Consider the following 14055-nt stretch of genomic DNA (forward strand, 5'->3'; position numbering starts at 1 on the left):
CTCTGAATCATCAACTATATGAATGGAGATCTTTTATTTGCTATCTTATGATATGTCCTACTTGGTACTCCTAACCACTAGTACATAAGGACTTGGAGGAAGAAGTCTGGTTTTGTCATGCTGGTTCTGTGCACTCACGGTGTGCTCAATTTGAACCAAATCTCTTTACCAGCACTCTTCCTTTCTGTTGTTGGTTGTTAGTTTAGTATTCTCCTCGCTGATTCAACTCCAGAGATGAACCTTTTGCCACCCTGCCGGATGCGTTGTAGTCTCCGTGCTGCAGCAGAATGCATGCTCAATGTGCGGCGAGTTTCTAAAGTTTAGCTAATGTTTAGCACTTATCATATATCCAACAGTTTTTCTTCAGTGTTTTCTGCCTTTGCTAACTCTGAAAGGATCTCTAAGTATGCCACTAGGATTTTTTCCTCTTCCCGGATTATCAAAATCTTCTATAATTTGTAGTTTCTTCTGAAGATAAATGATTTATTTGACTATGTGTCATTGCACAACTTCATGATTTCTGTCCAAAGCTTGGGTTTGCTACAAGGAATAAATAGGCGATTGCTGTCCTTGTGTACTTTGCTGAGTTGTTGATGATTCTTTTCATTCTCAGGATGCTTGAAGGGTTTGCATTGATAGCTGCTTGCTGCATGCGGCTGGATCGGTTAGTTCTGTTCCCTTTGGTGTTCTCTTAAACTCTTCATGTCTCTTCCCATCTTGTTTGCTGGAGTCCAATGTTAGTGGCCCCAGGTTACCACTGGCTACATATGATCTGTCCTTTTCCTTAATTTTTGGAGACTCTGTTTTCATTGTTGTCAAGCTGGGCTTGTGTCATCAATTTTGCAACAGTTCATGACCTTGCCCCCAAACACAGCATCTCTAAACCATTAATTTTCTCCAGTTGAAAACTTAGATTTTGTGCTTTTCTTCAGTCAGAGAACTTGGTATACCAAATCTAATACTCGGTAATTATTTTACCTTTATTCATCAACTGAGGAGAGCTCTACTTAAAATAGGGAGGAGGCTCTTTGAACTCATTGCAGAACTCCTAATCTGACAAGGTACTCAACGCCTATGAGCAGAGGTCCCATTCTGTCCCCCAGTGAGCAGGGAGCTAGTCTCATGAGCTGTATGTCGAAATTATCTTATATCCAAGCATTGCAAAACGTGTCTATGGGAGAGCTGAGAGAAGGGAGAACTCCAGGAGTGATTCATGAACAGGAGATGGCAATTTGGCCCCAGCTGTGTCTAGGAGCTGCAACTTCTTGGAAGCTGTATGAGCCTTCAAGGTGGGCATTCATCACTTGAGCTGTTGAAATACTGTTTTTGGTTAAATACACTCGTGAAGAACAAAAAAGGCACACAAAACAGAATTTTATCTACTTCTAACAACAGAGCACATCACCTGCCGCTTTGTCCATGGAAACCTCCTTCTCTGAGGATCTTGTCACTGTTAATGATAGGGGAATGATTACGGTGTGAGGAGGGCTGGTAGCAAGAGCTGTAACTTTTTGCAAAGAAAAGGCATGTTTCTGCTACTCCACTAAGCTTTGTTACTTGAAATGATCTGAGAAGTAGTTTGTCACAGGCAGTCAAGGAAAACCGAGATAATTTTCTGAATTCCATTAATAATATGCAATTTCTAGTTAAGGAATAAACTTTTAGTCAAGTAGTAATTTTTGCGTGCTTCAGAACAAAATAACAGTTGGAGGGATGTTTTACTTAGAATAAGAGTATTTTGTAATTTAAAGTCAGTCAAAGCTTATTTGAGATGTTAGGAATATAACTACTAGTTGCTAGCACAAACTGAAAAAAATACAGCTTTTTAGAAAGTTATATATGAGAGAAATTTAAAAATACTAATTAAATAAGAAACTGGACTCTTGGAAGGAGCTCTGATTAGACTCCAGTATCACAAATAAGGAACCAATTACAGCTTTGATGCAAACAAGTCTGTAGCGGCAGTGTGTCAAGTCTGAGTCATGTTTTTTTCATTTACTTGCTTAATCCCCTTCTGCACTTTTAAGCTGATGATTGATTGTTAAACTAATGGCTTAGGCTTCCCTTCTTTTCAGCTATTTTTCTTCATAAAAAAGCTTAGTAACTCTTTTTTGTTTAACCTAAGGCGAATGTGGTTTACCTGCCCATCATCTGCAGTAAGATGCTATGATGACCTCTGTATGCGATGGCAACCAATAACCACTTCTGCATAACCCTTTGAGTCTGAGTGGAATATGTAAATGGTTGCACTCGCCTTGAATGGCTTATCCCAGAAAGTAAAAAAAAAAAAAAAATTCCAATAATTCGTTCCACATTTTTCTAATCTCAGCTTCTGTGTTCACAATTTCTGGAGTCACTAACTTGATTAGTTGTCTCCTTGAGCCTTTCTGATATGTTTTGTGTGGGTAAATTTTGAGGTAGCCCTAGAAGTTCAGCTTAATTTGTGTCAGTGTTGCCTGGAGTCTTTCTTGATTGTCCTACTCTCCCTTCTTCGAGGATTGTGGGACCAGGTGAGGTCATCTTTTCAAAAACGTTACGGATATGACTGTGTATTGCAGAGTGTCTGGGGAGATACAAATTTTCAGTTTTCAAGAAGTCGTAGGTAGTTTACAGTCACGGTGAGGAAGAGATCTAAGGAGTTACAATACCGGACAGCCAGCTTTTGTCCTTTGGATTAGTGGTTGCTCCAGTTGCAGCAGACGAATGAAAAGGATATTACCTTCTAGTGTTGGGGAGTGTGTGTGATGTCCTGCCTCTGATCTCTAAGACAGTATAGGCTAGTTTTTTGGATATACCTCAAACCATGATGGATTTTGGATGTGGAGGGCCTTCCACAAAGAAGGCTGTGATGATCACCTTGCTGTTTCATGGAGGAATTTCACATTTTCTTCTCTGTAATAATTCAGAGTATCCTGGCTGGGTCAAACTGATGGCTGTGTCTGAAGCAATATTCTGGCTGGCTGTTTCGGTGTCTTTTCTGGGCATGAAGTTTGTGGCAGCGTGAGAACTGGGTTAGCTCATAGTAGCTGTTGGAAACTTCCATGGCTTTTTGATCATCTTCTCTATTTTCTGGACAGCAACAATAAATTGAGACAGACAAACTTTCTGATGAGTTTATCTTTGTGAAGTAGTGGACGTTTATATGAAATAGCCTAATCTTTCCCCTTGGGCTTTGGGTTATGAACAGGTTGAAAAGCATTGAGATGCCTGCCTCGCTCAGTTTCTGATGCAACAGATTGACTTTCCTTATTTTCTAGTTTTCTTCTGGCATTGAAATTGTCAAGTTGATAATCTGATTCATCTCCCTTGTCATTTCAAATGGGAGTTTTGTAATTAAGCTTCCCGAACTTCCCTGATGCCAAGCAGCTGTCCCCACGGAGTGTTTGCTCTGGTTGCACACCATCTTCTCTATGGGATTTCCGGATGTTTGGGTTTTTTGTTTTGTTTCAGCCTTTGCTTCAGTGATCTTTGGTACTGGTGAGGTTGTTTTGTGAGAATAGCAATCCTTTTCTCCATCATGGTTCAAGATTAATATTACTAAAGTTTCTCTACCTAGGATCTCTGTTTCATGTCTGCCTGTGAAGTCTCCACTTGAGAATTCAAGTGGCTGCCCGGTATACACAGGGCCTGACTATAATTTCTCTGTTAGAAGAGAAAATTAGCTCTATGTACAGGCTGGGGTTGTTCAGTTTTGCTGTAGGCAGTAAGATACACCATGGCCTGAGTTGCTCCTTTCTCAGCTTTTTCACATCAGCCTCGCTGTTGCCAGGGAAGCAAGGGAAGAGTTGCATTCCTGCCTGTCAGTATGCTCCATTTTCTGTTAAGTTTCTCTTGTTACAAGTTTTTAGGCTCTTGCACATGCAAATGTGCACAATTACGGTCCGTGCCCTAACCTCTGCGTTTTCCATCCTTCCTTACAAAAAGATTGGTCTTAGGCAAATACATTAGGAGGGGAACCTCTCTGCAAGGCAGTGTATTTGCTTCTGTAATTGTGTCTGTTAGTTTTAATAAGGTCCATGATCACTTACTTGTCTAAGACAGGTTTGGCAGTAGACTTCGGGTAGGCTTCAGTTGCCTGTATTTTGGCATCTAGTGCAGTTTGAGACACTAAGTTATCCTGTCTAGTCTTCGGCTGCCATTCAGCTGCATGGTTTAGCTAATCCTAAGTTAGAAGCCTGCTTTTTGATCACCTTGAATAACTCCCTGGGTCCGCTGGCTGTATTGACTAGTGGTGTAACGCATTTGTTTAAACACATACCTTATTGCCATTTCATTGCCTTTTCATGTCGGGGTTTATCTGAACCATCTGCCACATGCAGTGTCAGACGTGGCATGGGTCTTCTGGGAGAGGACTTCTGCTTGTTGAAGCAGCAGCTGATGGAATATGCAGGTATCCAGATGTGATATCTTAGGACATCTCAAATGGCACTGGTAAACCATGGGTGGACTACAGTATACTGTAGTCTATACTGAACTATAGAACTAGTTCAGTATATATACTAGTCTATAGAACTACTATGAGTTCTATACTGTATTTCCTTTGACTCCTTGCTTATATTGTCCTTAGACACCTTGCTTATATTTGAAAACCTAAATTATAGATGTCTTTAATCCTTACCTGAATCATCACATCTCACTGTACAGCAGTGCCGTACGGTACAGGTAACTGTTCTGGTGTGAGATACACTGTGCATGTGGATGACCTTGTAGATCACACGTTTTTCATATTAGTTACTTGTCTTTTGCTGTAGTGGCTTAAGCAATTTACTACATCCAAAATGTTTGCTTATTATATTTGTTATGTATATATGTATGACATATACTGTGTATTTCAAGTTGTATGAATCTTATCTCGATTGCAGGGTAAGCCTTTTCTGTTTTAGCTTCTTTGCTAACACATCATAATTAAACGGCAACAAAAATCTCCACCTTTGGCCATTTTGTTGATGCAACAAATCTTAGTTTTTAGACTTTGATTCCATAATTAGTTACCTTATTTGTCTGGTCTGGTTTTGTTTGGAAAATTTCCTTTCTTTTCAAAATTACACAAAGCTGTTGTAAAGAGAGTTGTTAGAGAAGGATTGAATCGGTGACAAATGTAAATAATATGTATTCCCAAGTAACGGTAATCTGGTCATTGATTTAGAGACTCATATGCTTCATGAAGCATCTTGGATCAACATTGTATTGGAGATTAGGGAACTGATACAGTTTCGTGATGAAAGAAGTCTGCGAGATGAAGCAGTTTCTAGCTCAGTCGTCTGAGTCTTAAGTCCTTTTTTTTTGTTTGTTTTAATGTGCTTGTCCTGTGTAGTAATTCAAAAGAGAAGTTGAGCTGACTGCTGTTTGAAGAAGTGGCTGAAAATGATTACGAGTGCAGATTTTTAATCTGTTCAATTTCCTACTTAATTTTTTTTTTCCAAAATACCTTCCTGCCTCTCCTCAGAAAGCTTCTTACTGATTGTATATAGGAGTTTGCAAAGGATATGCCTCCGTGGATGATAATATCCTTACAAAAACAACTTCTGTGTTTTCTGAAAGTGTGGTGGGATTTAATGTTCTGACCTGGCATTCACTGCAGCTGCCTGGCCCTGCCTTGCCTTCTTGGGGGTTTATCTGCAACGCTCTTCTGCTCCAGTCCAAGAGCAAAGGAAGCTGCTTGTAAGAAACTGTAGTATTTAGTCAGTCCTTAGGGGCTGGGTTTAGCGCTGAGCAAGTAGGGGAGCCTTTTTGTAAGCCTTGCAGCTCCTTGGATTTTGAGTATTAGTCCCTAATATTCTGTGTCAGTTCACCTTCCTTTTTGTGTGCATTTTTGTCTTTGGTTGTGAAGTATTTTATCAAAATAACCAAAATAGAAGAGTTAGTGATTCCCCCCCTCCCCTTATACTTCAGGAAAGTAAAATGATTTAAGGCCTAACTTCACTTGCTGTCATGTATTACTTAGTTGTTAATCAGTCAGTAGCTATATCCAGTTTTCCACTGAAATTAAGATTCTTTAGTGTAAGGCACTGTAAAAAAAAAAATATATATATAGGTCACAGGTTTCTGAAGATTAAATCGTCGGGGATGAGATCGCGGGTGTTGTGTGGAACAGTGTGAAGGAGCTGAACTTTGGTGTATGGTTTGACAGCGAAGCTAAGCTGATTAGCAGGAGTTGAAAGGGCTAATTCCTTGCTTCCATTCCAGGTCAGGAGTTTATGGCTCTCCCTGTACAGACAGGGACGCTCCTCTGATCTTCCTCCTCACCTGTGCATGAGCTGGTCCAGTGAGGTAAACGGGTAGAAAAGTATTAGCTTTTTGCTGTAGGGGAGGGAGGACACAGGATTGTCCCCAGCTATGGCAGCAAGTCATTAGATCAGTTTGGCTGTTGGCAAACCACCAACAGGCAAAAAGCAACAAATTGATGGAGGAGCAAATGGGGAGGACAAACAGTGGGGATCAGCAGTGATATATATATATATATATATATATATATATATACCCTGTGAAATTTCATGTGTAGTTTGTCAATTTTGCCTATTTAAAATGTATAAATAAGATAAATTTAGTCAGTAATTCCAGATAACCATCTGCTGACTGTTGCTTTAAGTCATGCTCTTGCTAAACTGCTACTGTGTGGCTATCTCATTATTTGATTTTATAGAATAGAAAAGATTGAATTAACAGCTGCTCTGGAGGTAATGCAGAGCTGTGTGTTTTCTGTCATCCCCAAATAAGCTGCTAGATATAACACAGTAAAAAGAAATTACATAAAGCTTAGGACTTTTGTAATACTTTTTATATTGATGTACGTATATGTATAAATATTTACTGTAAATGTGAGAAATGGCATGCAAGAAATACATTTTACCTTGTGGCAGTTTTGTATGTTTTTGTGTAACTGAGGGAGTGGAGTAATATCAGGAGAATAGAAGGAGAATGGAGAGTTTAATGGGATTTTAGGACTAAAACTAAAACCAAACCCTCCTTAGTTAGGAAACTGTTAGGTCTATTAGGGTACTACGGCTTGGGACTTTTACAGAAGAATCGCATTAACAAATTCCTAACCAAAGCAGGGATTGGTCTGAATAAAAGCATTGAGATGCTGCCTGCTTAGACACTGCCCCAGTCTATCGTAATGCCGTTCCTGTACCTTTCAATATTTTCATTGATGATGTGAATGAAACAGTACACTTATTAAATTTGTAGATGCTATAAAGCAGGCTTGGGGGAGACTGCAAACTTTGTAGAACTAGAATTAGAATTCAATGTGATCTCGAAAAATTGAAACAATTGCTTTTTTATTTTTGTTTTCTTTTTTTTTAATAAGGGAATTCAAGGAAGACAAGAACAAAGTCTCATTAGCAGCAGAACAGTCAGATTCACAGAGCCCAGGCTAGAACTTGCTGGATAGCAATTCTGCAGAAAAGGACCTGGCATCATTAATGTGATAATGCTGTGAAAAATAGGTACCAATTAGAATGTATAAGCAGAAGTATTGGGTATATGAGATACAAGATATGTCAAGTAATTTTTCTTACTCAGCAGTGGCTGGCTCTCAGTTGTTACCTTTGTAAAGCACTTCACAAACGCATAGTACGTGCCATGTGCAACATACTTGTACACAGATTAGATTTGGTACGTTGGGTTGTATGACAGAGTAGTGTGAAAGTGTGGTAGCACCCTACTGCATATATGCATTTTCACTTTCTGCACAGATGAAGTCCAGTCTTCCATTTCGGCTGTTCAGGTCATTAGTTTCTCCGACTATTGGTTTTTCATACAACAACCTGTGTCTCAAGTCAAGTATTGCTTCTCAATTTTTCCACATTGTGAAGTGCGTTTACCTTGAAAATGCATTGTTTGTCTTTTCCACCTTCTGTGCTGTCTTGTCTACTTTTTATTTATTCAATTAGTGTGACATATTCTAAGAATCATTTCACCTGAGCATTTAATTCGTATCTTATGTCATAAGATCTAAGGATATAAAGTGATTCATGTTCCACAAAAGTACAAGAAAGTATAATCATCAGAAAAAATAGAAGTAATTCTTTATGTTGTGTGATGCTTTTTAGCACAACATGAGTGTATTCACAGTTGTTAAAAATATTCTGCATCTGTGAATGTAGCTAGATTAATGTTGTATTTCCTAATTTACAAGAAAAATGAATGGAATATTTGACAGCGATATTTTCACTTTAAAATGTGAGGGGGTTTGTCTTGTTGTTTTAATGTGAGTTTGTTTTGGTTTGTTTTTTTCTAGCGCGAGAGGAAAATGCACAGCTTATACATAGTTTGACAAGAAACTTAATACCAACTGTTTATTGAAACCTGTGTAATTGCCTATGTACAAAGTGCTTTCAAAAGCTGAAATGAAGTAAAATGCAATTATAGTACATTTAAATCCCTTTAAATGTCTGCTGTCGCGTTTCTAATACAGTTGTGTAGGTTAGAGTAAGAGAGGAGAAAACATTGCAGCACTTCAGAAGGCACCATAAGCTCTGGAATATAACTTTACAAAAATTGCAGCACTGCGACTTGTGGACTTTGACTGGGTAGACATGTATGTGATTGAGACTGCAAGAAATATCATTGCTGTGATGTCTCGGCGTGGCAGCTGGCGGCTCGATAAAGACACAAAGCTGGCAGTCACAGCCGCGCAGTCCAGCTTTCTCACAGAGATCCAGGCGTCTGTAACCACTGCCCAGCATCGAGGGAAGCTCCTCCGGAGACACTTGGGTGTAGTGGTTTCCTAGTCGTGAGTTGGGTTAACCACCTGAAATGAGGTGTGTGGGCTTTCTGATCGTATCCATAATATCCTAAGAAATTGTCCTTTTTGTAGATTTTTCAGAAGTATCTACGTAGACGATTTAAAATTATTTTGATTATATAACTGCATTTCATCTCTGACCAAGTTAGTGAAATCTCTCTCCCTCAAGTCCTACATTTTGTTGTGTAGTAGCAAACTGGTCTGTGCTCATGGCTGGAAGGCCTCAAAATGTTTTTGCTTCACAGTTTATAAAATAGTATTTCACTGATATATATGTAAAATATGTAAAGAAAAGATGGAGCATATAAATTTTCTCCCCTTTTTGTGGTGACGTCAAAGATTATTTGCTTGATAGTGTGAAAATGACACGACAGGACTATATCAACTATATTCTCTCTGTTGTCTCTCTATTAGTGGATTTTTAGAACTGATTACAAATTGATTATCTTCATACCTCATGTACTTAAGAGTTGGTCTCTACAATTATATTTACCTTTTGGGCATCTTTGTTTATGCAGATTAATTTACAGAACAGTTATAGTTTCTTGTAGGAGTTCTTCAGCTTTAGATATCTAAGAAAACTAATAAAATAAGCAAACCCCAACACATAATATGTTATGATTTTATTCTGATCTCACAGTTTGATTTCCTACATAATTTACTGTGGGATAAAGAATGTCTTTTTTTGTCCTAAACTTTATCTTGTTCATTTTTACAGTTCCTTGATATTATTGTCAAACTGATTTTTTGTCCTTAATAGCAAAGGATCAATCCTACAAAATATCCTAGCAATACTATAGGAGCTATAAATATACTTCATAAAACACATGATTTTATTTGGTTATTAGTAAGTTCTGCTTTCTTGAAAAGAAGAGTAAACTTTCAAAATACTGGAAGCTGAAAGGATAATTCACAACTGGCAGGGCTCAAGAATAGGTGTTCAGTAGTATCTCATACAGTAATGTGTGAGTGATGGCTTTCTCATACTCATGTTTATAAGCTATAATGCTGTAAATAGTCGTAAGGAGTTTCTTAAACTTTAATTATTGTGATGATATTTCATATTATGTTGGTTTCATTTTAAAGATGTTTAAATAAATATGGTCTGATTCTGCCATCATTGACTTTGGTGTTTACAATTAAGAAACTTTTTGAATTCATTCTGATCTTTACTTATATATTTAAGATCAGAATTAAACATGTCGTATACCAAAGAATTCCATAGTTATACACATTCTCAGTCTTTAAGTTAGGCCCTTCTAACAGTACTGCTGTATTGTATGACATTTGCTATTAGGTTGCAGTAGGATTTTTACAGTCTGCATTTAGTCCATATTTTTGAACACATGAAGTATTTGAATGTATCTCGGCTGACTGCATATGTATTTTTAAAATCTGTCACTATTAGCATTTTACTTACGATATTTGTGAAAAGGGCAAGTGATTGCATCTCAGCTTCATTTTAATTTTTTTTACTTCTGCCTTTCCAGAGATTTAAATCAGTCACCTGTCTTTCCTCAGTAATAAAAATGGCATTCCAGTCTGAACCTCTTCTCCGAAGCACAGAGTCACAGTAATAGGATTTATTATTTTCATTATACTAGTGCAACTGTGGTGTATTGAGTGATTTGGGATCTTAATTCAACAATACGGTCTCTCTGAGTAGAGATGCTTGGATATTTTTTAATGGATTGGGGGGGGCAAACATACTGACGTAATCAAAAATTTTTATACAGTTGTACTCATTTCAGCAAGACCTTAGTTAGAAAGTTTTTCAGGTGTTGGATAGGATTTTTGCTTAGGAAGAGAGAATTACCCCAGAAGTAGCGAAGAACTTCGTGGTAAGGGTGCTGCCAGTGACAGAGGAGAACTGGGCTCCTGTCCTCCTCCGCCTTAGCCAGAGGGACCAGAGCTGCTGCAGGGAGAGGTCCCAGGTCCTCAGGCTGTTTGTTGGCTGTTACAGGGTTTGTCTGTCTGTCTGCTCTGTACAGATCATATCATATGTATGAACCCTAAAAAAAAAAACAGTCTATGTCCATGCTACTGAATAAAATACATCATCCTGTTTGCTCCTGATGCCAAAAGGAGAAGCCCAAGACTTTTCCCCGGAGGACTGAGAATGACTGCCTCCTCACTTATTTGGGTGGATTGCCTGGGGTGCCTGCTGGCCTCTGAACTGCTCCCGTGTGGTTTTTGCAAGAGTTTTTTGTCAGTAGCCAAAATTTTGTCAAGGAACATACTCTCAGTGAATAGTATGAAGGAGCCGTGCCCTGACTCTGGTTTGTTTACGAGTGTAGACTTAGCCAGAGAACAGGTATTGGTAATAAAGAAACTCATTTGCGCAGATGGAGAGAGATAATTAGTACCTGGCATATTCCAGGTAAATGCTTTAGGCACTGGGTTAAAGGCTAGTTTAGGAAATCCTGGTACCTGTGCTAGTAATTTATACAAGGATTGAAGTGCTCCACCTGTTGACTGGATAAGCAGTGATTTTTCAGAACTTGCTGCTTTGGTGGTTTTGTTTGTTTGTTTGTTTTCTCTTCTTATTTTTTCTCTTTTCTAGTTTGGTAAGAGGCAGAAAAAATAGGGATTTTTCTCTTGTGGCCTTATTTGGTATTTTGTGTGCACTTTACTGGAAAAACTATGGCAAAAGATTGCTATGGCAGTTTGTTGCAAAGACATCCTCTCTTGAAGAAATTGGCAGGTGCTAATCTCATCTGCAGAATAATCATATGGAATTTCTTTCTAAAATAATCATTCTTCCTGCTGTATTTCAGGCAGGGTCACCCCACAGTTGGGCAACAGAACCTGGAGTCAGGGCACGTGGGTTCTGCTCCGGTGATTTTCTTTGGCTGTGAGCTCCGTTTCTCTGTGCATCAGTTTGGAAATAATGTGTGCAGAGGCATGACTTTTGTGGATAGTTCTGTGATCCAGATCCAGGAGCAAAAAAGAAGTGTTGTTAATATCACTACCATCATTTGACATTCAAAATGCAGAGTGCCCTGCTCATAATAATTTGTTTATTGCAGTGATAGGCAATGGCACAAGTTAAGATGCAGACTACAGCAAACCTGTCCGGACCTACCATGTCCCCTATGGTGCTACCCCTACCAGTTGCAACTACAAATACACTGGGTCTGCCATCCTCAATGAACGGATCCATTTCGGAATCGGCTGCTAGCTGTAGCAGTCCTACTGCCGGCCTTGTGGATCCTGCTCCTTCTAGCAACTCACCAGGTAAGTTGGTCCAGGTATATTTTCTTTGGTGTTCAAATGAACCTTTTTGATGACTTGTTAATTAAAAAAAAAAAAAAGCTTAAAGAGGATTAAAATAAAGAAAAAAAATCCCATAGAAAAATATTTTGGCTAAATAGACTGTTTACTAAGTTAAGTTTCTTTAATTGAGCTCAGACTTATAGTGAAGTGTTGATCAATGATATAAAAGCTCAGAAAAGAACATGTTTGTTTTGTCAAATTCTGAGCGTATCTTTTATAGCGAAGTTTTAGTGGTGCAGGAAGGTCTCCAAGTGTATTTCTCTTCCCTAGAACAGAATGTCTTCAGACTGCTTGGCAGTATTCAGTGTTCCTTTGTAGCCTAACAAATGCTGTATTTCCTATGCTGAACTGGGTATAAAATACAGAAATGTTATCCTAAAAAATTAAGGAAGAAATGACAGTGCATGTTAGGGATAAATACAAATAAGTTGAAAAAGAAATAGCAGAAAGTTAAAAAATAGTAAGGCAGTGTACATGAAGTAAGTAGTCTAAGAAAAGCAGAACAAAATCCTTAAAGGGGGAAGAGAGGTGTTCTTTGGGAGTGCTCTGAGAGTGACTTCATTATTTTGAGAAAGGTCTAAGACACTGGGGAGAAGCAGAGAGAAGCAAGTGGGGACTACAGGGTTTAATCTGCTATATTTATCTTGCAACTCTTATGCTATCCACTTCTGCTTCAAAGTGTTGAGAAACTATTCTGAAAGAGTAGTCAATTCCTCCTGACAGTAAACTTTGGTGACGTAGAAAATGTAGCATATGTATATGTCCTCCTACACTGTCATCTTTTATAGACACATTTTGGAATGAAATAGTTGTATGTTTTTAAATTGCATGTAATCAAAATGGTTACTGTAAAATGCGTATTCTCATATGATTAATATGTAAATGGTATTTAAACATTATATTTAGCATATGTGCAAAAATTATTTTTTAGCCAAAGTATTTTCTTTTCTAAGCATGCTGCTGCTTTTGCAAAGCTTTGCGAAGTTGTGAAGAATACATTTCTCCACAAAAACTTTACAGACTCTTTATTTACAGCTCCTCTCCAAGATAACATGGCAAACCCCAAAGAGAAAACTCCAATGTGTCTGGTAAATGAGTTAGCCCGTTTCAATAGAATTCAACCCCAGTATAAGCTTCTGAATGAAAGAGGGCCTGCTCATGCCAAGGTAAGGTCACAGTTCCAGGTGATGAGCCATTCCTTAAATGCCGAACAGATAATGTCATGGTCTGGACGAGTGTGCTTGTCAAACACAGCCACATTTCTAGCGTAAGGGGTTTCTTACTGTTCTTTGTTTTGCTTTCTTTTTTTTTCACGCTTTCAGAAAGTTTGTCTGTATTTCTGTTGAAGCCGTGTAGATTATTTTTTACCTTACTTTGATTTCCATCTTTGAGTTTATGTTTGTTGGTCTCTATAAAGACCTTGTGAAGGTCTTTCCAGGATATCGTCACCCTTTCTTAATCATTATGGAGCTCTTGCTTTTTAAGCTGTATGAATCCTTCTCCCCAGTCGGCGTGCCTCTGATAACTACCTCTGCGTTTGTTTCATGGTAGTGCAGGTGACGACAAAGCTAGTTTGTGTAATTTTTTAAAGTGCTTATTGATAACGATTCTGTGTCCATAAAGTTGATTGCATTGATACCGTATCTTTGGATCTTGCATTATAGGGCACAAATTCTATTACTGTTCTTTCCTTTAAATTCTGTGCAACTTTAAGATTTACAGTGATATTAAGACTCGTAATATGATTATAGCATTAAAGTTTCTTGTGAACTGACAGTTAATTCTGGTCAGTTCTCATACCAATTTGGATATCCAACTTCATTTCATAAGTACAAATTGGCATGCTTTCGGATGATGGGGAACACGGATATTCTCATGATAATAATTTTCAGACATAATTTTGAATTTCCTCCCTAGTTAGGAGCAATCTGGGGGAGGAGAAGAAAGCCTGATAAACTCTGAGCGAGGCAATGGCGTAATTAATAGCTGCTTTGTACTCAGTATTTCTAGAGTGGCAAAACTGCGTAAGA

General features: G+C 38.3%; 1 protein-coding gene across 2 annotated transcripts in view; it reads left to right on the forward strand.

The window, feature by feature from the left end:
* Positions 1-11774: 11774 nt before the first annotated feature.
* STAU2 (staufen double-stranded RNA binding protein 2) overlaps positions 11775-14055 on the forward strand; it is a 155338-nt gene continuing 153057 nt past the window's right edge. For both annotated transcript variants that reach the window (XM_009335026.1, XM_009335027.1), the window contains exons 1-2: positions 11775-11986; positions 13061-13191. In XM_009335026.1, coding sequence (XP_009333301.1) covers positions 11788-11986; positions 13061-13191 — 330 coding nt within the window. In that variant the 5' untranslated portion in view covers positions 11775-11787. The remainder of the gene's footprint in view (positions 11987-13060; positions 13192-14055) is intronic.

The sequence above is a fragment of the Pygoscelis adeliae genome, unplaced genomic scaffold (genome assembly GCF_000699105.1).
Source record: "Pygoscelis adeliae isolate BGI_AS28 unplaced genomic scaffold, ASM69910v1 Scaffold101, whole genome shotgun sequence".
In the NCBI taxonomy this organism is placed as follows: Eukaryota; Metazoa; Chordata; class Aves; order Sphenisciformes; family Spheniscidae; genus Pygoscelis; species Pygoscelis adeliae.